This window comes from Anolis carolinensis, chromosome 2 (genome assembly GCF_035594765.1).
Source record: "Anolis carolinensis isolate JA03-04 chromosome 2, rAnoCar3.1.pri, whole genome shotgun sequence".
Lineage (NCBI taxonomy): Eukaryota > Metazoa > Chordata > Lepidosauria > Squamata > Dactyloidae > Anolis > Anolis carolinensis.
In genome coordinates, this window is record NC_085842.1 from 31,525,869 (window position 1) to 31,549,130 (window position 23,262).

General features: G+C 39.6%; 1 protein-coding gene and 1 non-coding gene across 2 annotated transcripts in view; one reads left to right on the forward strand and one right to left on the reverse strand.

The window, feature by feature from the left end:
• Positions 1 to 16,701, forward strand: part of LOC100563852 (L-amino-acid oxidase) — a 30,034-nt gene extending 13,333 nt beyond the window's left edge. The window contains exons 3-7 of the mRNA XM_062969341.1: positions 1,605 to 1,717; positions 5,758 to 5,959; positions 11,681 to 11,749; positions 13,430 to 13,566; positions 15,369 to 16,701. Of these exons, the coding sequence (XP_062825411.1) occupies positions 1,605 to 1,717; positions 5,758 to 5,959; positions 11,681 to 11,749; positions 13,430 to 13,566; positions 15,369 to 16,176 (1,329 nt within the window). The 3' untranslated portion in view covers positions 16,177 to 16,701. The remainder of the gene's footprint in view (positions 1 to 1,604; positions 1,718 to 5,757; positions 5,960 to 11,680; positions 11,750 to 13,429; positions 13,567 to 15,368) is intronic.
• Positions 16,702 to 20,613: 3,912 nt separating this feature from the next.
• On the reverse strand, positions 20,614 to 20,685 carry trnae-cuc (transfer RNA glutamic acid (anticodon CUC)). Its single transcript has one exon. It is a non-coding gene; the product is annotated as a tRNA-Glu (tRNA).
• Between the last annotated feature and the right edge of the window lie 2,577 nt (positions 20,686 to 23,262).

A 23,262-nucleotide genomic window follows, 5' to 3' on the forward strand; every position in this document is an offset into this window, starting at 1 on the left:
TGCCAGATATGGGCGAAACGTCAGGAGAGAATGCTTCTGGAATATGGCCATACAGTCTGGAAAACTCACAGCAACCCAGAAATCTTTGTTATTTTGTTGAATCTCAGAACTGGAAGAAACTCCAAGGTCTTATCCAGTCCAGCCCCTGCCAAGCAGAGATACCAGTCAACGTACACCCAACAAATGATCATGCAGTCTCTTTTAAAAAAACCTCCAGAGAAGGAGACTGCTAAACTCTGAGCAGCGTATTTCATTGTGAAACAATTCTTACAAGTCAGGAAGTTCTGCCTTCCTAATGCTTAGGTGGAATCTCTTCTCCTGTAGTTTGAATTCATTGCTCTGTGTCTTCATCTCTAGAGCAACAGAAAACAAGCTTGCTTCGTCTTCAATATGAGAACATTTAAACATGGCTATCATATTCCCTCAGCCTTCTTTTCTCCAAACTAAATCTACGGAATAATATTAAACCACATGATTGAAGAGTGTATCTGCATAATTCGTTTAGCTTAAGGACAGACATTTCATCTTGTGTGTCCCTTGCTGTAGTTTCACAATTTCTCTTAGGGAAAATTCACTCCAAGAAGGTGGGAAGACTGGGCATTAAGGACAGCAGATGCAACACAAAATCACAAATGCTTCTGGAACATGGCCATACAACCCAGAAAACTCACAGCAACCCAAATCACAAATTTCTTAGTCATTCACACAAGGTGCATCAACACTGTGGAATTAATGCAATTTGACACAATTTTAACTGCCATGGATCGATGCTATGGTATTATGGAAGTTGTAGTTTTACGATGTCTTTAGCCTTTTCTGCTAAAGAGTTTTGGTGCTTCACCAAACAACACCTCCCACTATTTCACAGCATTGATCCATGGCAGTTAAAGTGGTGTCAGACTGCATTCATTCTACAATGTACATGTACCCACAGCCAAACAATGTAGGTACATCTACAGTGTAGATCAGGGCTTCCCAAACAGTGTGTTGTGACATGTTAGTGTTTCAGCTTCAGTGTGTAGGTGTGTCATGTGAACATAGCAAGAAACCTCTGAGGGCCCTTCCACACAGCCATATAATATCAAGGCAGAAAATCCCACAATATCTGCTTTGAACTGGGTTATTTGTGTCCACATTGCCACACAAACAGAAAATGTAGAATTTTATTCAGCTATGTGGGAGGAGCCTGATTAATAAGCAATAAATCATATATATTTTAAAATATAAATAAAAGGTTTTCATGAGTTATGTTGTGTCCCCATACATTTCAGAATTATAATTTATGTACAGTATGTGTCTGTATCTCTTATAAGGGGTTGGTTTAACCTCGGGTTTGCTAAGAAAACTGAATTACTGTGTTGCAAGGAGTGTTTCTAAAAGTGTGCAATAGGAAATGTTTGGAAAGCTCTGGCACAGATGTATCCACAGCCAAACAATACTGCCAAGGAGAAGCCAAACAAAACAATTCATGTTCCCAAAAAACCCACACCTATCCTCTTCCTAACCATCAAGTTAAGATATTCAGCAAAGATACTGTGCAGTAGATTTTGACGGAGAGATAACTTTCAGAGTGAAGCAACTTAATTGTCTCATTTCCCCTTAAGGTGACAGTTCTGGAAGCCAGCAACCGAGTGGGAGGACGAGTGGATACGTATCGAGATCAGAAGGAAGGCTGGTATGCAGAACTTGGGGCCATGCGTGTGCCTGAGTCACACCGGTAAGATGGGTAGCAAGGCAATTCTTATCTGATCTGTCTGTATGTGCACAACCTCGTTGAACTCCTTAGCACTCCTGTTTGTCAGTGGTGTCCGTGACAAAATTGGGTTTGTGCTCTTGCTCATACCTTGGATTACACACACCAACAGGAAAATAAAAGCCAAGGAGATTGTACACTTGCGTTCTTGCCATGCGTCCCAACTGTCCCAATTTAGTGGAGACAGTCCTGATTAATCCTTTGCCCTCCCACTTTTTAAGCTACTTTTAAAATGTCCCAGTTTCTTTTTCCTCCTTCCACTATTCCCAGTTTACTTCAGTTTACTTTGGTTATTGCAAACTAAATTTAGAGTGAAAAACTAGCTTGTGTTCAAGCTGACTAAATGATCAAATATTATTATTATCATTATTGACACAAACAACATGCAAACGAGATCTATATGCTGGATTTCGTATCACAAAATCACAAGTCAAACACTTCCCAAGTGTCTAGGACTGTGTGATGTATTTTCGGGTGATACATGAAAATCCCAATAGGGTGGCCTTTTGCAGTTGACAGGTCGTAATTTTGTCAATGTTTATTGTTTCCAAATGCCAGCTGAGATCTTTTGGCACGGCACCCAGTGTGCCTGTCACTACAGGGACCACCTGCACTGGTTTATGCCAGAGTCTTTGCAGTTTGATCTTGAGGTCCTGATAACGGCTGAGTTTTTCCTGTTGTTTTTCATCAATCCAACTGTCCCCTGATATGGCGACATCAATAGTCCAAACTTTTTTATTTTCCACAACCGTGAGGTCTGGTGTGTTGTGTTCCAAAACTTTGTCAGTCTGGATTTGAAAGTCCCACAGTATCTTTGCGTGCTCATTTTCCACTACCTTTGCAGGTTTGTGTTCCCACTAGTGTTCCCACTAGTTCTTTACTGCTGGCAGGTGGTACTTGTGGCATCGATTCCAATGGATCATTTGGGCCACATCATTTGGTGCCTCTGTTTGTAGTCCATCTGTGCGATTTTCTTACAGCAGCTGAGGATATGATCAATAGTTTTGTCAACTTCCTTGCATAGTCTGCATTTTGGGTCATTAGCTGATTTTTCGATCTTGGCCTTTTTATTATTTGTTACATGCCTCTCCTCATGGCTTAAGGTGGGGGTACAACATAGTTAAAACATACAGAAAAAGCATATATTAAAATGCATAGAACAAGGATTAAAACTCAATATATAGTAGATTCCCAGTTAACCAGAATTCAAGAAAGAGAACTCTTCAGCAAATGGCAAATAGTCAAAAAAAGATACTTTAAATTTTTAAAAAGCTGACTTACATTAATTTGTATTTTTCTCACATTGCTTTTAATTATTGTGTTTCAATATTAATAGCAAGTCAATACAGCATTTACAGTATGGTATAGTATGGGGCTGGGAGCCCCCGGTGGCACATTAGGTTAATCTGCTGAGCTGCTGAACTTGCTGACTGAAAGGTTAGCAGTTTGAATCCGAAGAGCAGGGTGAGCTCCCACTGTTAGCCCCAGCTTCTGCCAACCTAGCAGTTTGAAAACATACAAATGTGAATAGATCAATAGGTCCCACTCCGGCAGGAAGGTAATAGCGCTCAATCCCCACAAGTGCCAGTTAACTGAGAGTCTTCTGTACTATGTATGCAATGTATAGTTAACCTCGTATATAAATCAGAAGCAGGTTTTGGAGCCAAAATTATGGATTTTTTTGGATAAATCAAGGTAATAGAATGGGTGTAACAAAAAAAATTCCTCTCCTTTTAAAAATACTTAGAGAGAGCATCTTTAGGAAAAGATATAGAAAAAGAAGGGATCTATTTATTTATACAATTGGGGGTGGGATATATATTGCTTGCTGATCTTAAAATACCTATGAATGTTATCACGCCTGTCTCCAAAAATGGCTTCTTCCATCTTGCTTGAGATGAGAGTGTGCCTGCTTTACTCCTTTTCTCACCTCACAAAGGATTTGTGAGGGCAATGACTCCTCTCAGTCTGTACTTTCCTCGACTTCACATATTCTCCCTTTTTGTTTTTGTTCTGTTTTTATTTATGCAAGAACTGCGTAACTTCAAGGGGTCTGAATCTGTGCACCCCTGAACTTTCACACTACCAAAGAAACGGTCATATGCAACGTAATAAAAAAATAAAAATACATCAGCACATAGTTGAATGAGACTGCATGGGCTATCTAGTCCAACTCCCTGCCATGCAGGAAAAGCCCATTCAAAGCACCCCTGACAGATGGCCATCCAGCCTCTGCTTAAAAGCCTCCAAAAATGAAGCTTCTACTACACTCTGAGGCTGAGAGTTCCACTGTTGAACAGCTCTTACGGTCAGGAGGTTCTTCCTAAAGTTCAAGTGGAATCTCCTTTCCTGTAATTTGAACCCATTGAACCCAGTCCTAGTCCCCAGGGCAGCAGAAAACAAGCGTGCTCCCTCTTCCTTATGACACCCTTTCACATATTTAAACATATCTCTCATGTCTCCTCTCAACCTTCTCTTCTGCGGTTTTAATACTTTTGTAATAAGGCAAAAGCATGCAGAAATTGGAGGTTTTCCAAAATGTTGTTGCCTCAGAAGGAAAAGAAATGTTCCATTAATTGTTGTTTATTCATTGTCGCTTCCGATTCTTTGTGACTTCACGGACCAGCCCACACCAGAGCTCCCTGTTGGCTGTCGCCACCCCCAGTTCCTTCAAGGTCAAGCCAGTCACTTCAAGGATACCATCCATCCATCTTGTCCTTGGCCGACCCCTCTTCCTTTTTTCTTCCATTTTCCCCAGCATCATTGCCTTCTCCAAGCTTTCCCTTCTTCTCATGATGTGGCCAAACTACTTCATCTTTGCCTCTAATATCTTTCCCTCCAGTGAACAGCCGGGCACCATTTCCTGGAGGATGGACTGGTTGGATCTTCTTGTGGTCCAATGCACTCTCAGGATTTTCCTCCAGCACCAAAGTTCAAAAGCGTCTATCTTCCTTCGCTCAGCCTTCCTTATGGTCCAGCTCTTGTATCCATAGGTTACTACGGGGAATACCTTTGCTTTAACTATGCGGACTTTCGTTGCCAGTGTGATGTCTCTACTCTTCACTGTTTTATTGAGATTGGTCATTGCTCTCCTCCCAAGAAGTAAACATCTTCTGATTTCCTGGCTGCAGTCTGCGTCTGCAGTAATCTTTGTGACTAGAAATACAAAGTCTGTCACTGCCTCCACGTTTTCTCCCTCTATTTGCCAGTTATCAATCGGTCTGGTTGCCATAATCTTGGTTTTCTTAATGTTTAACTGCAGCCCAGCTTTTGCACTTTCTTCTTTCACCTTGGTGATAAGGCTCCTCAGCTCCTCCTCACTTTTAGCCATCAGAGTGGTATCATTTGCATATCTAAGGTTGTTAATGTTTGTTCCAGCAATTTTAAGTCCAGCTTTGGATTCATCAAACCCCGCACGTCGCATGATGTGTTCTGCAAATAAATTGAATAGGGAGGGTGAGAGAATACAGCCCTGCCATACTCCTTTCCCAATTTTGAACCAGTCTGTTGTTCCGTGGTCTGTTCTTACTGTAGCTACTTGGTCATTATACAAATTCCTCAGGAGACAGACAAGGTGACTTGGTATCCCCATACCACCAAGAACTTCCCACAATTTATTATGATCCACACAGTCAAAGGCTTTAGAATAGTCAATAAAGCAGAAACAGATGTTTTTCTGAAACTCCCTGGCTTCCTCCATTATCCAGCGGATATTGGCAATTTGGTCTCTCGTTCCTCTGCCTTTTCTTGTACATCTGGCAACTCCATGTCTTGCTGGAGTCTACCTTGCAGGATCTTGAGCATTACCTTACTGGCATGTCAAATAAATACCACTGTACGAAAGTCTGAGCATTCTTTAGCTATTAGCTCCATTAATAGGGAATTCATATTAGAAGCTTTGTGCAAGTAAGGGCCATTGCAGTTCCTTCATTTAAGGTTGGGGATTTTTTTAGGAATATGCCTGTAAAATATTACTCCCATGATTTTCCTTTCTCTTATCCCAGAATTGTCCATGAATATTCTAAAAAGTTTGGCCTAAGAATGTCAGAACTTCAACATGATGATGATAGCGGCTGGTATTTGCTTAATAACGTCAGGAGAAGAATCTGGGAAGTCAATCAGGATCCCAGCCTGCTGGGCTATGATGTGTATCCCTCAGAAAAAGGCAAAACCGCTACACAGCTGTATTCTGAGTCCCTCAAAAAGGTCTGTATGCCTTCTACAGATACTTTTTGTTAGAAATTCATCTGTGTTCTTTTCCAAATATAGAAGTGTAATAATGGAAAGAAGCAAATGCCGATTGAGTCAAAGCACTCACAAAAGGCAAGACTCTCTAGTGCTCTGCAGACTCGCCTCTAAAATGATGGTCCATTAGAGTCCCAAATCTGAGGGTTTGGCCCGTATTCTGAGAAAAGGAATCTAAAGTATTGCTTTTGAAAAGGTGTGTTTATTTATATATTATCTTTTGTTACTTTTTGTTTTTTTATACTTGAATAACGTAAAACTTTATCACACAAAACTGCGATTCCATGGCAATTTCCTGATCATGAATAGCGGATATCCACTGGGATGAGCAACTTTGATATTGCACCTCTCTTCATTTGCAGAATTATACCAATACGCCAGTCTGTGGTCCCATGTTCATACTTCTGCATATCTTCATAACTCCACCTTATCACACTTACACTACTCCTGATAGATAGATAGATAGATAGATAGATAGATAGATAGATAGATAGATAGATAGATAGATAGAGTAATTTTGTGGTTTCAGCAATGAAAACCAATTATTTCTCTATAATATATCCAGGGTGAACCAAAAGACACCATGGGTTACAATATTTAATAATTCCTTTACATTTTGTTCTCAGCTTACAACACCATAACATAATATACAGCATATAAAGGAAATTAAATTAATTTATGTTACGAGTAAAATCGTGTCAATAAACATTTTCAAAATATTATTAAAACACCAGACAACTTTGTGATTTTTGGTTATATATATATATATATATATATATATATATATATATATATATATCTCTTTTATCTATATCATATATTTTCTTGTAAAAGATTAAATAAACTGATTTGCATGAATGTGTTGTCGAAGGCTTTCATGGCCGGAATCACCTGGTTGCTGCGAGTTTTTCGGGCTGTATGGCCATGTTCCAGACCTCACAACCTCTGAGGATGCCTGCCATAGATACAGGTGAAACGCCAGGAGAGAATGCTTCTGGAACATGACCATACAGCAACTCTGTGATGTGCATTATATCATCTGATAGGAACCATCACTAAATATGACAGTGCAACTTCAATGCCAGTTGTCATCGCCTGTAATCATGACATCCGCTGCGATAGTATCTAAGTTTCAGGCTTTGGCCCTGAAATTGCAAGGTTTGGGATGATATTAACCTGGAATCCTTATGTTCCCCGATTGCTCGCTGTTGCCACCTCACGTATATATCCTTTAAAAAATGACTCAAATTAACAAAATCATATACTGAGAAATTTAGTTGGGAAACTGTAATTTTGATTTCCTAAAATGCCTCAGAGTGAGGGTTGGGTCATAGGATCTTGACATGCCGTACACTGATTAGTGGCTGAAATTAGGTGTGTTTGCAGTTAATGTTCTGAGATTTTTGTTTTGATCCATGTAAATCCCAGAGGAAACACCTATCTTGATGAGAGAGTTTGCATCAGTAAAATTAAGAAGTAAGTCTGTCCTTGGGAGTTTCCTGTCTTTGGTCTAGATCACTGCTTTTTAAACTGTGGGTCTCGAGTCCAAAATGGGCCACTTTACCTCAATGTTAGGGTCCCGAAAAATTTGGCAACAGTAAAAGAGAAAATCAGCGTGTTTAACAAGCCTTGCAAATGCTGGTTTGTTATAAGTAAACGTTTAGTTTTTATACCTACAGTAGAGTCTCACTTATCCAACATAAACGGGCCGGCAGAATGTTGGATAAGCAAAAATGTTGGATAATAACGAGGGATTAAGGAAAAGCCTATTAAACATCAAATTACATTATGATTTTACAAATTAAGCATCAAAAACATCATGGTTTACAACAAATCGACAGAAAATGAAGTCCAAAACACAGTAACGTTCTGTAGTAATTACTGTATTTATGAATTTAGAAACAAAACATCGCAATATATTGAAAACATTGACTAAAAAAACATTAGCTATTAACAAATTGACTACAAATAAAGAAAGAACTGCATAAAATGAATTTACAGTAGCGACATTGTCAGAAATTAAATCCGTAAAAAGTTCAGTCCTTGCTGCCTAAAGAAACAGCTGTGGATCAGGGCAGGAGGCAAACTGCATTGGATAATCCAGAACGTTGGACAAATTAATGTTGGATAAGTGAGACTCTACTGTATTTGATATACTTGCATATCCGGGGTTGTGTAAAGATGTCTTGGGCTAAAATTGGTCCTGAGTGGAAAAGCTCAAGAAGCCCTGGTCTAGATTATGAACACAACACAAGACAATCCAGTCTCAATAATGAAATACAGAAATCAAAGAATGCATGTTTGCAAGGTCCAGTTCCAGACCTGAACACATACAGTGCAAAGACTAAATTTGCTGGGCATGTTTTGGCTACGGTAGAGAGCAACACTGGATGGTTGTTGTGGTCTATTCCAAATCTATAATTCAATGATTCTGTTATTTTCCTAGCCCAATAAGCTTTGGAAAGCTATCCATACTGAACCTGTAAGGTCCTTAGCTAAATTAAGGACTTTATCGCATGAGGCAAGCAAACAGGTATTGCAGCTGGACTATCATGTCATTGTGTTGTCGAAGGCTTTCATGGCCAGGATCACAGGGTTGTTGTATGTCTTTCGGGCTGTGTGGCCATGTTCCAGAAGTATTCTCTCCTGACCTTTCGCCCACATTCATTGGATGCCTGCCATAGATGTGGGCGAAACGTCAGGAGAGAATACTTCTGGAACATGGCGACACAGCCCAAAAGACATACAACAACCCTATCATGTCATTATTACAAGATAATGGGATGCTATATGCATCCCACTACCAGTCCGCCCTTCCGTCTCCTCCATAATTCTCCTGTCACGAGCTCCTAATGTGTAAAACCCATCAATGGTTCACATTGGCTACCTTGGTTTGATAAATTCCTTCCACTTCTGTGTCAGCATTAAAGTGACATCAAGGTGGGATTCCTCTTCCCCCATCACCTCACTGTTCCCAAGCTGGTTGTTTTCATTTTAATCAATAATAATAATAATAATAATAATAATAATAATAATAACAACAACAACAACTTTATTTTTATACCCCTCCCCATCTCCCCTAAGGGACTCGGAGCAGCTTACAAGGGCCATGCCCGACAACAATACAATAGCAGCAATAAAGCAGTAAAACAAAAATCGAAAATAAAACAAATTTCGCATCAATAAAACATCAACATCAATGAACAGTCATAAAAGTCGGTATACAGCATAAAATGATTAAAAACGGGAAGGCTAAAAACACGGATCTGAGCCAGAGTGCAGAAAACTTCAACATGGGAGAGGTAGTTTTACGGTTAAAATAGTCAATAAAGTGCAAAATAATCATGGCCAGGCATCCTATTGTTAGATGGGCAGATACTTATATTTGCCTTTTTAAATGATGGAATTATTTAATTGTGCCAATAATAGTAGTAATAATAACAACAACAACAACAACAACAACAATATTACAGCACAGTGTGTTAAAGCGCTGAGCTGCTGAACTTGCAGACCAAAAGGTCCCAGGTTCAAATCCCGGGAGCGGAATGAGCGCCCGCTGTTAGTCCCAGCTCCTGCCAACCTAGCAGTTCGAAAACATGCAAATGTGAGTAGATCAATAAGTACAGCTCCGGCGGGAAGGTAACGGCGTTCCATGCAGTCATGCCAGCCACATGACCTGGAGATGTCTATGGACAACGCCAGCTCTTCGGCTTAGAAATGGAGATGAGCACCAACCCCCAGAGTCAGTCACGACTGGACTTAACTTCAGGGGAAACCTTTACCTTTACCTTTAGTGTGATAAGGTGGGATTACGAGGATGTGTAGAAGTACAACGGCGGGACCATGGATTGGCAAGTACAATTGCATTACTGAAAAGAGGTAGAATATCAAGGGTGCTCAATACAGTATGTATCCACTATCATTGATTACAGTGACTAATGAACACCACCCAGACATAGGAGGTCTCCAGACAGCAAGGAATCAAGGGCCAGTGAACACCACCCAGACAAAGGACGTTGCTAAGCAGCAAATAATTCAAAAGGAACAAAGGTCAGGCTACTTCCATGCAAATGCTCCTCACATGCTAACGGGTGGGATCCACTCAACATATAAAAATCTAGCTTTACACTTGTTTGACAGACAGTGGTTCTTTCCTCCCACCCTGGACATTCCACAGGTATATATACTCCACTTGCTTTACCACCATTAGATCCTCTGAAGATGCCAGACACAGATGCAGGTGAAACATCAGGAGAAAATGCTACTAGAACACGGCTATATAGCCCAGAAACCACACAACATCCTACGTGATCCTTGTTACAGATATGACTCTGTAGTAAGGTCCAAATCCAGAATGCTCATATCCTCAACTGTTTGATTGAGGATGTGAAAGTGAAAGTCTGTGGCATTACACTATTTCCTCATAAAATATGGCAAAATTGCCTTATATTGAATAGATCAAGATCTACCTTAGCCAGTACTGTCAAGATCTGATTTGTTGAAATCCTTCAGAGCTCCAGGCAGAATTATTTCCAAGCTTTCTTTGGTGAATTCCCATTTAAATCCTACTTAATTCTTCCTCTTTAAGTTGCAAAAAATGAGATCAAATCAGGTGTGCTCAGGATGGTATGCTGGTAGAAGTTGGGTACAAGTTTCTTCAAGTTGGAAGAAGAAGGCTTAATCGGCAGAATAAAGGCTGGAAAGTCATCTTTTTAGAGACTTCAGCCTTCGTGGCTGCTGGGATTAGGGCACTATAATCCATAATATGAAACTTTTCTACGTTCCACTCGGCTAATAGTACAGCTTCTTGGTTGCTTACTACTATAATAAATTAGAAAAATTACCAGGTATTTCCCAGATAGGTGCTAATGATTTTACTTATGACTTGAATGAAACAAACTATGATTAACAACCAAACTGGAAGTATGTACAATCTTGAATATTTAGTTTCACACAATGTTCCACGCAAAAGAGATATTACAGCTAAATTAGCTTTTGGAATTAAAAAACATCTAAGACCTATTTCTTCCGGCAAGCCTACCCAACCAGTTTTATTCACAAGTTTAATTTTAAATTTATGTCTTATGTTTCATTTTTGTTCTGTGTATTTTAGTATGTATTTTGTAGAATCTTTTTAAATGATAACCCGCCTCTAGCCACAAGGCGAGGTGGGTGAGAACTAAAATTATTATTATTATTATTATTATTATTGACACAACAACATAGTATGACACAGCAAACAAGATAGATATGCTGGATTTCGTATCGCAAAATCACAAGTCGAACACTTCCCAAGCATTTAGGACTGTGTGATGTATTTTCGTATGATGCAGCCAGGAAGTGTATGATGTATTTTCGTATGATGCAGCCAGGAAGTTGACAGAGCCACTCCCTAAGAACCCATAAAAGTTTGCCAACATAAATTGTTTTTGGGTTGCTGTGAGTTTTCTCTCCTGATATTGCTTCTGAAACATGGCCATACAGCACCGCAGGAACTTGAACCCACGATATAGCAGAGCTGAGATCACATAACAGTTCTGTTATTATCTTTTCTTTGCATTTTTGCTTTGTTTATCATTATGTGTTTTATCTAAATACTTAATTTTCCCTCTCTTCCCCCCAACCCAGTTTACATTTTTGTTACTGTTATTTTTTCTGACCTCTTCTCGGTTGTCATCCTAGGTTGCTGAAGAGGTGAGCCAGACAAACTGTAGCTACATCCTGCAGAAATATGACACTTTTTCAACCAAGGTAATAGAAACGTTTCTAAATGCTTCCAGTCTGAAGTATTTTAACATTTACAGTTGGTATTGACCTATTTCAATTATCAGTAGCTAATATGGAACCAGTGGTTTGAGGGTTTTACTGGGGGTGCATCTACACTGCAGAATGAAAGGGGTTTAACACCATTTTAACTATTATAGCTAATTGCTGTGGAAGCACTCTTTGGTTTTACAGTGTAGATGCACCTGTTTTGTCTTTGAGAACATTCATAAGCCTTCTGAGGAGAACCTTTCCTTAGTAGAAAGATTTCTAGATTTCTGAGGGTGCATTTAGGACTTTGACTGCCATCGCTCAATGCTATGGAAGCATTTGAGTTCTAGCTTTACCAGGTCTTAAGCCTTTTCAGACAAACTACAACTCCCAGCACTCCAAACCATTGAGCCATGGTCGTTAAATCGTGTCAAGCTGCATTAATTCTGCAGTGTAGATGCATCCAGAGTTTCCTCCTTAGACTGGGAACATTCATCTCTGGAAAATGACCTAATGGGACTCCACGTATTTCAGACAAAGGCCTGTTCTACCCCTTGAAGGAACAGGTCTAGTACCGTTAACTCCTCATGCATGGATTCAAACCCTTCTTAGAATATATGGAGTGGGGAATGAAAACTGGTGGGCCCAAAATAAAACTGGAAAACAAATAACGCAATTTGAGGAATTAATAATACAAGCATTAAAAAGAGAAAATAGTGAGCAATTAAAAGGAACAACAAGTAAAATATATAAAATACTAATTAAAGACATAGAAAAAAAAGAAAAGATTAACATTAAGAGAATCATGGGAGGAGGAAGTAGGAAAAAAGATAATGGAAAAAGAATGGGAGGAGATATGGAAAACACAACAATTAAAAAACATGTCAATTAGAATAAAAGAAAATTATTATAAATTAATTTGGAAGTGGTATTTAACACCGAGAAGGTTAAATATTGTGAATAAGAATAATAATGAAAAATGCTGGCGAGGGTGCCAGGAAATTGGAACCTATATGCATATGTGGTGGGATTGTAAACATGTAAAAGATTTTTGGGAATTGGTTATAAGGGAAATAGAAAATATTATGAATATAAAAATCAGAAGGAATCCAGTGAAAATATTACTTTTAATTTAAAAAGAGGATGAGAAAGATAAGAGGGAAAAAATTTAATAGGCATTATATTAACAGCAGCTAAATTACTAATTGCAAAATATTGGAAAGTAGAAATGAAAATACAATTTAATGACTGGTATAAAGAAGTTTGGCGAATAGCACTGAATGACAAGCTAACATCAAATTTAAAAGTAAAGAAGAGATTATTTGGGGGGGGGGGTGATTTTGAAAGTATTTGGAGGAAAATTTCTAGAAAAATTATTGGAAAAAGAAGATGGGAATTTACCTCCAAATGAAGAATTGAACTTTTGGTGGGACTACAGAAGAAGAGATGGCTCTGGAGAAGGGGAGCACAGGGGTGAATGTAAATAAAAGAGGGGGAAATGTATAGAATATGTTTATATAATTGTAACTTTTTCTCAAATAATGATAACAATAAAAATAATTTAAAAAAAGAATATATGGAGTGGTGCTTTTATACTAACTCTAATTCTGAAATAATTTGCTCAGATTTTGTCCTGCAGTTTGCTCATGGAGCCTGGCATTCTTTCCCCTCCCACAGCAATATTTAGTACAGGTGGCAAATCTGAGTCACGGAGCTGTCCAGATGATTGGGGACATTTTAAATGAAGATTCAGGCTATTATCTGTCTTTCATCGAGAGCCTGAGAAACTCTCAAAACTTCGTTTTTTCAAATGGGTAAGCAAAAATTGCGTAAACGAGGAAGAATGCTCTTTGCTGGTATAACATCATCTCTTCTGAGGACTAGAAGGTATTTGGGCCAGCTTCAAATTTAGGCACCAGGTCCCATTTGATCTTGGAAGCTAAGCTGGATCAGCTCTGGTTTTTAAATCGGAGGCTGGATTGCCATCTGTTGGGAGTCCTTGGATTGTGTCTTTCTGCATAGCAGGGGTTTGGTTGGGCTTGATGGCACTTAATGTATTTTCAGCTGTATGATTTTTATAATAATAATAATAATAATAATAATAATAATAATAATAATAATAATAATAATAATTTATTTCTAGACTGCCCTCTCTCCCCAGAGGGACTCAGGGCGGCTAACATACATCTATATATATAAAAGAGTGATGGCATCAGGGCAGCGGGCAAAACAACAAAACTACAGGCCCCCCAACCTCGAAATTTGACAACACAACCCATCATCCACGGCTCTAGGTTGATACCACAAAAAGAAAAGAAAAATAAAGTCCTAATTAGAGGGAGAGGAATAATCGTTTTTTATCCAATTGCTGCCAGTTAGAAGGCTAAGCTCCGCCCACTTGGTCTCCTAGCAACCGAATCACCCCAGGGGACAGGCAGACTTAGGCTTCACTTAGGCCTCTTCCACGGATTATCTAATTAATATCGCAAAGAACACCACTCTGAAAACAAGGGAATTCCAGACAGGAAACAATCCGGGCCAGCCAACACCTCCCAACAAAAAATTCACTCAGGAAGGAAACAGCCAGGCTTTAAAGATGCAAGGCCATTACATCCTAATCATTTCTCCTAATTGCAGCATTCATACTTGCCTCCAACAGACAAAATATCAGAAATATTGTACATTCACAACCTTTACAAAATAATATGATGCAGTGTGTTAAAGCGCTGAGCTGCTGAACCTCTGGACCGAAAGGTCGCAGGTTTGAATTGGGGGAGCGGAGAGAGCCCCCACTGTTAGCCCCAGCTTCTGCCAACCCAGAAGTTTGAAAACATGCAAATGAGAGTAGATTTATAGGTACCGATCCAGTGGGAAGATAACGGCGCTCCATGCAGTCATGCCACATGACCTTGGAGGAGTCTACAGAGAACGCCGGCTCTTCAGCTTAGAAATGGAGATGAGCACCAACCCCCAGAGTCAGACATGACTGGACTTAACATCAGGGGAAAACCTTTACCCTTTACCTTAACTACCACCAATTCCTCAATACTTTATTTCCCATACCACCATACTTCGCCACGGCAACGCGTGGCCGGGCACAGCTAGTACGGTATAAACGGCAAACATTCAATGCCACAACTACTTCACTTAATATCAAAAGTATAAAATGATAACATACTCAATATAATAAAAATTCCAAATTAGCAAAAAGAATAGTTTTAAATATGACACTCAGTAAAAACATTATTGCACAGAGCAAGTGTATACCTGGACCAAATTAAATGACCAAGTTGCAGAAAGTGTTCAGTATTTATTGTAGTTTCACTTAGAGCATAGCTACTATGGGGTGACAATTATGTTAATCCTCCTCCTCTCCATACGCTAAGGTGCATAGATGTGTCTTTAACTGTTTCTTAAAGGAGAAGAGGGAGTTCCGGTTGGGGGGGGGGGGCGGTCGCGGAGAAACACCTGGAGGACCGAAGTTTGCCCATGGCTGCAATAACCTGTTTATTGGTTACTTTTGGAGTCTTCCAAAAATTTAAAAACAAGATGTGGAGTTGATCTATATGCATCCCATATTTCCACCATTCACTTGAGCTTCTTTGTTGTCTTTCAGATTTAATAAAATTGACGGAGGCTTCGATCAGCTGCCAAGAGCCATTTACAGAGCCTTTCCAGAAGCAGTTCACTTCAATGCCAGGGTGGTCAGGATAGAACAGAGGGGCCAGGCTGTCACTGTGGTTTATCAAACGCCGGCTAAAATGCTGTCGAGTGTGACAGCTGATTATGCTGTTGTCACCTCTACGGCCAGGGCCACCCGCCGCATCTCCTTTGACCCACCCCTCTCCCTTAACAAAACAGACGCTTTGCGGTCTATCCACCATAGGAGTTTGAACAAAGTCTATCTTGCTTGTTCAAAGAGGTTCTGGGAAGATGACGGCATTCGTGGTGGCATGTCCATCACTGACCGCCCATCTCGATTCATCTACTACCTTGCCCAAAACTTCTCTGGTGGTTCTGGGGTTCTTTTGGCTTCCTATGTCCAAAGCGATGACTCTCTGTTTTTCCTGTCCCTCAGCGATGAGGACATTCTTGACATCATCCTGGATGACCTGTCAGCCATCCACCAACTACCCAAAAAAGAGATCCAGAGTTTCTGTCATTCTTGGTTGATAAAACGATGGAGCCTGGATGCATATTCGATGTGTGCGATCACTTCCTTCGTCCCTTACCAGTTCATAGATTATAGTGAGTCTGTCAAGATGCCAGAAGGTAGAATCCATTTTGCAGGAGAGCATACCTCCCATTTGCATGGCTGGTTGGACACTGTAATAAAGTCAGGGCTGAGGGCAGCAAGGGAAATAAACATTGCATCTGGGAAAGACCATGTGGGAATGAAAGCAAATGAGAAAGGGGAACTTTAAAGAAGATCTCTATAGAGGAAGAACAGTACCTCGTAGGGTCAAGATCTACAGAAATCTGCGGCTGCTGTTAGAATGACAGCTTCCTGCCCTCAACCACCAACCGCTGGCTATTAGGCAGGAATTGGAAGCCTGGACAAATAAAATACCTAATGCCATTGTGATATTATTATCTCAGAGCCTGAAAAGATTAATTTTTTGGACCACAGTTCAGAGAATTTCTCTAAGAACCTACCAACTTTTGGAAATTCTGGAAGTAGTTATCCAAAAAGTAACATATGCAAGTTCAGATTTATGGTAAAATGATGTGTATTAGACCACAAGGAAACTTGAGGTGCTTTTAGACTACGAGAGATGGAAGGAATATCTGCAGTAGTTGCTTTGTTGGTTGTTGCCTTTCACACATTATCTCACATGTATTACATTTTACTTTATGTTTGTGTAGTCCCTAAGACCTAATGATAAATTCTTTAGTGTTCCTGCACTGTAGGCTGTGCATCAATAAAAGCTTTCAGCTGTAATCCCAAATGTCATGTCCCAGTTGTCCCTGTTTCAACTTTGTTTACTATAGTGTCAATTCAAATTCAGATTAACAACTTTATCACATGAACCTGATATTCCGCTATAGTCGCATTATCACTTGATAGTGGTTACATACCGCATTGAACACCCTCGATAACACACCTCTCTTCATTAGTGCAGTTGTGCCAATTCACCAATCAGTGATCCTGCAATCATACTTCTGCACCCCTTGCCTTACCACAATATGGCTGTTCCTTATTTATTACTACTGTTGTTGTTGTTAGCACAATTGTGCAATTTCAGAATTTAAAAAACAAGTATAAAATGAAAGGAAAACACTCAGTTGGCACAGAATAGAAAGGGACCCGTTGCACCAAGGTAGCTGACGGGACATTGTAGAATTGGGAACTATTGACAATTTTATCCATTCATAGCCAGAGTTGGGAGAATCATGGGCAGACGCAGACAACCAGCAGGATCCATATGTGGAGTTTGCTTCCAAAAGGTACAAAATCCAAGAAAAAAAATGAAAAACGAGTTAGAGGTAGCACAACTTTGTTGGAGTAGAATATTATGTACTGATCAAAACTATCAAAATGTATCAAATCACCAGTAAAGGGCTTGAAAAATTACATTTTATAGCAAAAGAATGCATATCTGCACATAAAGTCCTAAAAGTTTCCAGTTCCTTATTTGACACAACACTCTGAATAAAGAACTTAACACATGCTTTTTTCTAGTACCATTTTTGTCTGGTTAAATTCACAGACTAGACTTCTAGCCACTTTTGCATTTGCTTTGTTTTTGCTTTTGGGCATTTTTGACCATGCTGTCCAACTGTCCCAATTTGGCAGGCACATCGCCAGTTAATCCCTTATCATTCCACATTTCCAGCTGTTTTTAAAATATCCTAGTTTCTCTTTTCTTCGCCAATTCCCCTTTTGTACACAGTGTCCTTCAGTTGCTGCAAACTGCAAATAAAGTAACTTGCAGGTCGACTACGCAGGAAAAGAAGAATATTGCCTTTGTTCAGGCAAAAGAAAATGGCTGCAGCCACTTCTAGCATAACTGGTTTTCATCATTACAGGTTGAGTATCCCTTATCCAAATGCCTGGAAACAAAATTTTGGGGTTTTTTTCCAGTTTGAAATACTTCCATATACAAAATGAGATATCTTGGAGAAGGGACACAAATCCAAGCACAAAATTTAATGATGTTTCATATACAAATTTTTGGAAAATGGCATTCATAACCATTTGGAGATCATAATCTTTTGGAAACGCTTGATCTTTCAGAGAAGAGCCAAAAACCAATTTGAGTAGAATCTTCTCAAGTGGTATACAACCAAATGTAATATGCAAGGTTCAAACAGATCCTATTGTGTCTGATCTGTTAAGAAAACAGATAATATTCTGGTGCATAAAAACCAGAGTTTCAGAAGTGTTTTTCAGTGCACCAAAATATATCTACACTACCATAAAATAACTAGTTTTTAGATCATGTACTCAAGAGACAAAAATGAAGTAGGCTTTGATAAAGTAACATACTTGGTTTACTCACAACCTTCATGTGCTCAGCATAACACTGGTACATAGCTTATCAGTCTAGTTTCAGATATTTGAGATAATCTCTGTGTTCAGATGGCACAGGGCATCTTTCTTACAACAACAGGCATGTGTTGGTCTGAGCAGTCCATCTAAGAAAAAACTCAAATGGAGTCTGAGGTCTGAGCAGATCATGTGGTCTGCAGCCCCTCCCACAACCTTTCAGGAAACATAGAGCAAAAGAAGCTGCATACCAGAACATACATACAAAACAGTAGCAACCAGAATCATAGATTAACAAATTACTAGAGGAGGGTTGAAGTAGGTTGTAATTTCCAACACAAATTATACACATAGCCTGAAAGTAATTGTATATACAGTATTTTAATAATATTGTGCATGAAACAAAATGTGTACATTCAACCATCAGAGAACCATGGTGTTGCTATCTCTGTTGCTCATGTGAACAATTTTTTCTTTGTCTTCTAAGCTGTCCTGATTTGGCCTTCTGGATTAGCTCAACACGCCGGGTTCCCCGAACCCGCAATTTTAGCAGAGCTGGTGTCTTCTGGTGATGATAAGGTCTTGATATGCAACAGGCTGTCTATTGCTATTCCACCATCCCGATTTTTTTATAATGACATCCTTAGCATGTCCTCAAACAAAACGAAGAGAAAGGCTTGTGTTTCCTCTTTGGAAACATCTCAAATGCCTATATAAATATTAGAAACAGGACAAAATTCACACAAAATAATATTACACATTCATCACAAATATTTCGAGAAACAACAGGAAAAGGGAATACAATTCAGATCATGGAGATGGAAAAGGTCAATGGAAGAGGTAGGTATGTATGAGAGCCAAATTGTACTTCCAGTCCTCCATGGCTGTACTGCATAGATCTTAATACAGTACAACTGATGTATCTGTGGGGGATATGTTCCTGGATATGCCAAACCACAAATTGAATTAATCCTATTGAACTAACAACTTCCAGCAGAACCATACCATGGAGTTGCACTGGAGAACCTAGGAAATCTTTGCCAAATAAACTTTAGGCTCCTTCACATCAGTTATTATGTGCCATTGGGTCAACTCCAATTTACAGCCATCATCAGTTCCCATGTTTGATAAGAGATTCTTATCCTGGTCTCCCAGGGTGCATCTGTACTGTAGAATTAATGCAGTTCGGTCCCACTTTAACTGCCACGGCTTAATGCTATGGAATCTTGTGAGTTGTAGTTTGATGAAGCAAGAGAAGGCTAGACTTTGTAAAACTACAATTCCCATGATTCCATAGCATTAAGCTATAGCAGTTAAAGTGGTGTCACACTAAATTAATTCTATAGTGTAGATGCATCCCTAGCCCAGCACTCAAACCACTGGATCACCCTATCTCTATCCTTCATAACACTATAGAGAATAATTAAAATCAGTGGATGTTTTACCATAGTCATCATGGCAGTTTTTACATTGAACTACAACTCTGGAGACCAGCCCTGGAAACTCACTGAATGGCTTTGGGCAAGTCACACTCTCTCAGCCCCAGAGGAAGACAAAGGTAATGAACAAAGCAATAGTTGTTCAATGAACAATTTCCATAAATTTGCAATACGTTGAGGATCCATAACAACAAACCACAAAGTTAACCTGTTGACTAGGAAAAACGTACAAGACACAAATCGAAAGGATTCACCATATTTGGATTTTCTGTGCTTGGTTCTCAAACCAGACCTTTACATATGGGCAGTTGAAAAGTCAATAAGCAAAACAAAACAAAATGAAAAAAGATACAATATAATAGTTCTACCTGTACCATGAGGACGATATATTACATTATATAGTAAATTTATACAAATTCCTGCACAAATGTTTGCAAAATAAATATATTTGTTAAAACTCAGACATGTTGTTGTTTAGCATCTCAATAAACTTTAAACAAATGTCATGGTTTCATTAATCATTTTTCACACTTCTGCTATACAATACAATGTATACATATTAATTAGGAATTCCTCTAAACTGAAAGACACATTTTAAGGAGACTCAATTGTCATCCTATGCCATCAGTTTAATGTTGTTGTTATTGTTTCTGATACATATTTAAAATACCATCAACTTAAAAAATAACAAAAACCAACACTGAAATTATTTCAGAATATACAAAAATTCTGCACCTATATGTTCCTATATTTTTATTGTGATTCTTAAAACCATTGTTAAGTGTAATTTTATCTTCTGAAAAGGAAAGGCAGTTTGAAAATGCACTGTTCTGAGAGGGAATAACAGCCATGTGAAATATCTTCTGATGCAATGAAAAAAAATATTTTGGAGGATAAGTGCAATTATTTTGAAGACTTTCCAAAAACCTTTGTTCCCTGACCGGGAATCGAACCCGGGCCGCAGTGGTGAGAGCGCCGAATCCTGACCACTAGACCACCAGGGAAGTTGCTCTGCATTTCTTTGGCAGGTAGTGTTCAAAGGGCTTATATTGTAATTGATTTTATGTGAGTCTAGGGCAGTCAGTGGAACCCCAGTGGCGAAGTGTGTTAAAGCACTGAGCTGCTGAACTTGCAGACCAAAAGGTCCCAGGTTCAAATCCTGGGAGCGGAATGAGCGCCCACTGTTAGCCCCAGCTCCTGCCAACCTAGCAGTTCGAAAACATGCAATGTGAGTAGATCAATAGGTACCGCTCTGGCAGGAAGGTAACGGCGCTCCATGTCCATGACCTTGGAGGTGTCTATGGACAATGCCAGCTCTTCGGCTTAGAAATGGAGATGAGCACCAACCCCCAGAGTCGGTCACGACTGGACTTAACATCAGGGGAAACCTTTACCTTTACCTTTTAGTGCAGGTATGGGCAAACTTGGGCCCTCCAAGTGTTCAGGGGAGGCCCTCCTGTCGCCACTGCCTATATCTCAGGCCCGCCTTGTGGGAACAAGGGAGAGGGCCTTTTCTGCTGTGGCCCCCCGTTTGTGGAACTCACTGCCCATTGAAATCAGGCAAGCCCCCACCCTTTTAGCCTTTAGGAAAGATGTAAAAACATGGCTCTTCCGGTGTGCTTTCGGAGAGTAACTGTTCCTTTGTTACTCCCCCCAACATTTATCCTCTAGACCAGGGGTCCCCAAACTTTTTAAACAGGGGGCCAGTTCATGGTCCCTCAGGCCGTTGGAGGGCTGGATTATAGTTGAAAAAAAACTATAAACAAATTCCTATGCACACTGCACATCTCTTATTTTGAAGTAAAAAAACCCAAACGGGAACAAATACAGTCTCAATGTTAATAATAATAATAAAAACAATAAAGAGTGTTGGAAGAGACCCTTTGGGCCACTTAGTCCACCCCCTTCTATCTTTGTGTATCAAAAGCACAAGCAAAGCACCCCTGACAGATGGCCACCCAGCCTCAATAATAATAATAATAATAATTATTGATGAAAAACAACAGGAAAAACTCAGCCGCTATCAGGACCTCAAGATTGAACTTCAAAGACTCTGGCAGAAACCAGTGCAGGTGGTCCCGGTGGTGATGGGCACATTGGGTGCCGTGCCAAAAGATCTCAGCCGGCATTTGGAAACAATAGACATTGACAAAATTACGATCTGCCAACTGCAAAAGGCCACCCTGCTGGGATCTGCACGCATCATCCGAAAATACATCACACAGTCCTAGACACTTGGGAAGTGTTTGACTTGTGGTTTTGTGAAACGAAATCCAGCATGTCTATCTTGTTTGCTGTGTCATACAACATCGTTGTGTCAATAATAATAATAATAATAATACATCACACAGCCCTAAACGCTTGGGAGCTTGTGATTTTGTGATACAAAATCCAGCATATCTATCTCCTTTGCTGTCTTATACTGTGTCTTTGTGTCAATAATAATAATAAAGAGGATTGGAAGAGACCCCTTGGACCATTTAGTCCAGCCCCCTTCTGCCTTTGTGCACCAAAAGCACTAGCAAAGCATCCCCTTGATAATTAATTATTAATGAAATAATAATTACAATACCATTATAAACAAGCAAAGCTCTGGAAGGTGTGCACCGGGCGAGTGAGGAGGCGGGAAAAGCATGCGCTGTGGGGGCCGGATAAATGGCTTCGATGGGCCACATGTGGCCCCAGGGCCTTAGTTTGGGGACCCCTGCTCTAGACTGTTTCACTATCTGATGTCCCTGTCCCCCGAGGTTTTTATTCTGATCCCTTTCTCACCCCGAGTTTTAACTTAGTGTTCATGCAGCCCGCCCTTGTTATATTGCTTTCTTGACTTTGTGTTGTACTGCACATTTTTATCTATTGTATTGTTTAATTGTATTATGATATGTTGTTTTTTATATTTTGTTATATTGTATTGTCCTGGGCATGGCCCCATGTAAGCCGCCCCGAGTCCCCGTTGGGGAGATGGTGGCGGGGTATAAATAAAGTTATTATTATTATTATTATTATTATTATTATTATTATTATTATTATTATTTTGGACTTCAACTTCCACAATTCCTAACAGCTGGTAGGCTGTTAGGAATTGTGTGAGTTTAAGTCCAAAACACCTGGAGGGCCCAAGTTTGCCCATGCTTGGTCTAGTGTAACGAAAAACAAAGTTCCCCTGTTCAATCAAGCAATAAAACAAGGCTCAATTTCAAGGCTGATGCTCTGCAATCCCACTCAAAACAACACTCAGGTCTCCAGACAACAAAATACTGTAATTTATAGGTAAAATAAAGGAAACCTAAAAGTAATAAGAAACACGAAGAGTTCATTTACACTGTGGAATCAATGTAGTTTGATGTCAATTTCTCGTAGTATAGAGAGCTAATCCAGGTTCACCTCTTTGGAAGTTTCACTGATCTCAATAATGTTACTTTTGTATAGTGGTAACTAGGATTGCGCTGTTTTCCACAGCTTAGGTGGATCTACACTGTAGAACTAATACAATAATTAATACACCACCAGAACTGCCATGGTTCAGTGCTACAGAATCATGGGAGTTATAGTTTTGCCAAAATATTAACCTCTCTGCCAAA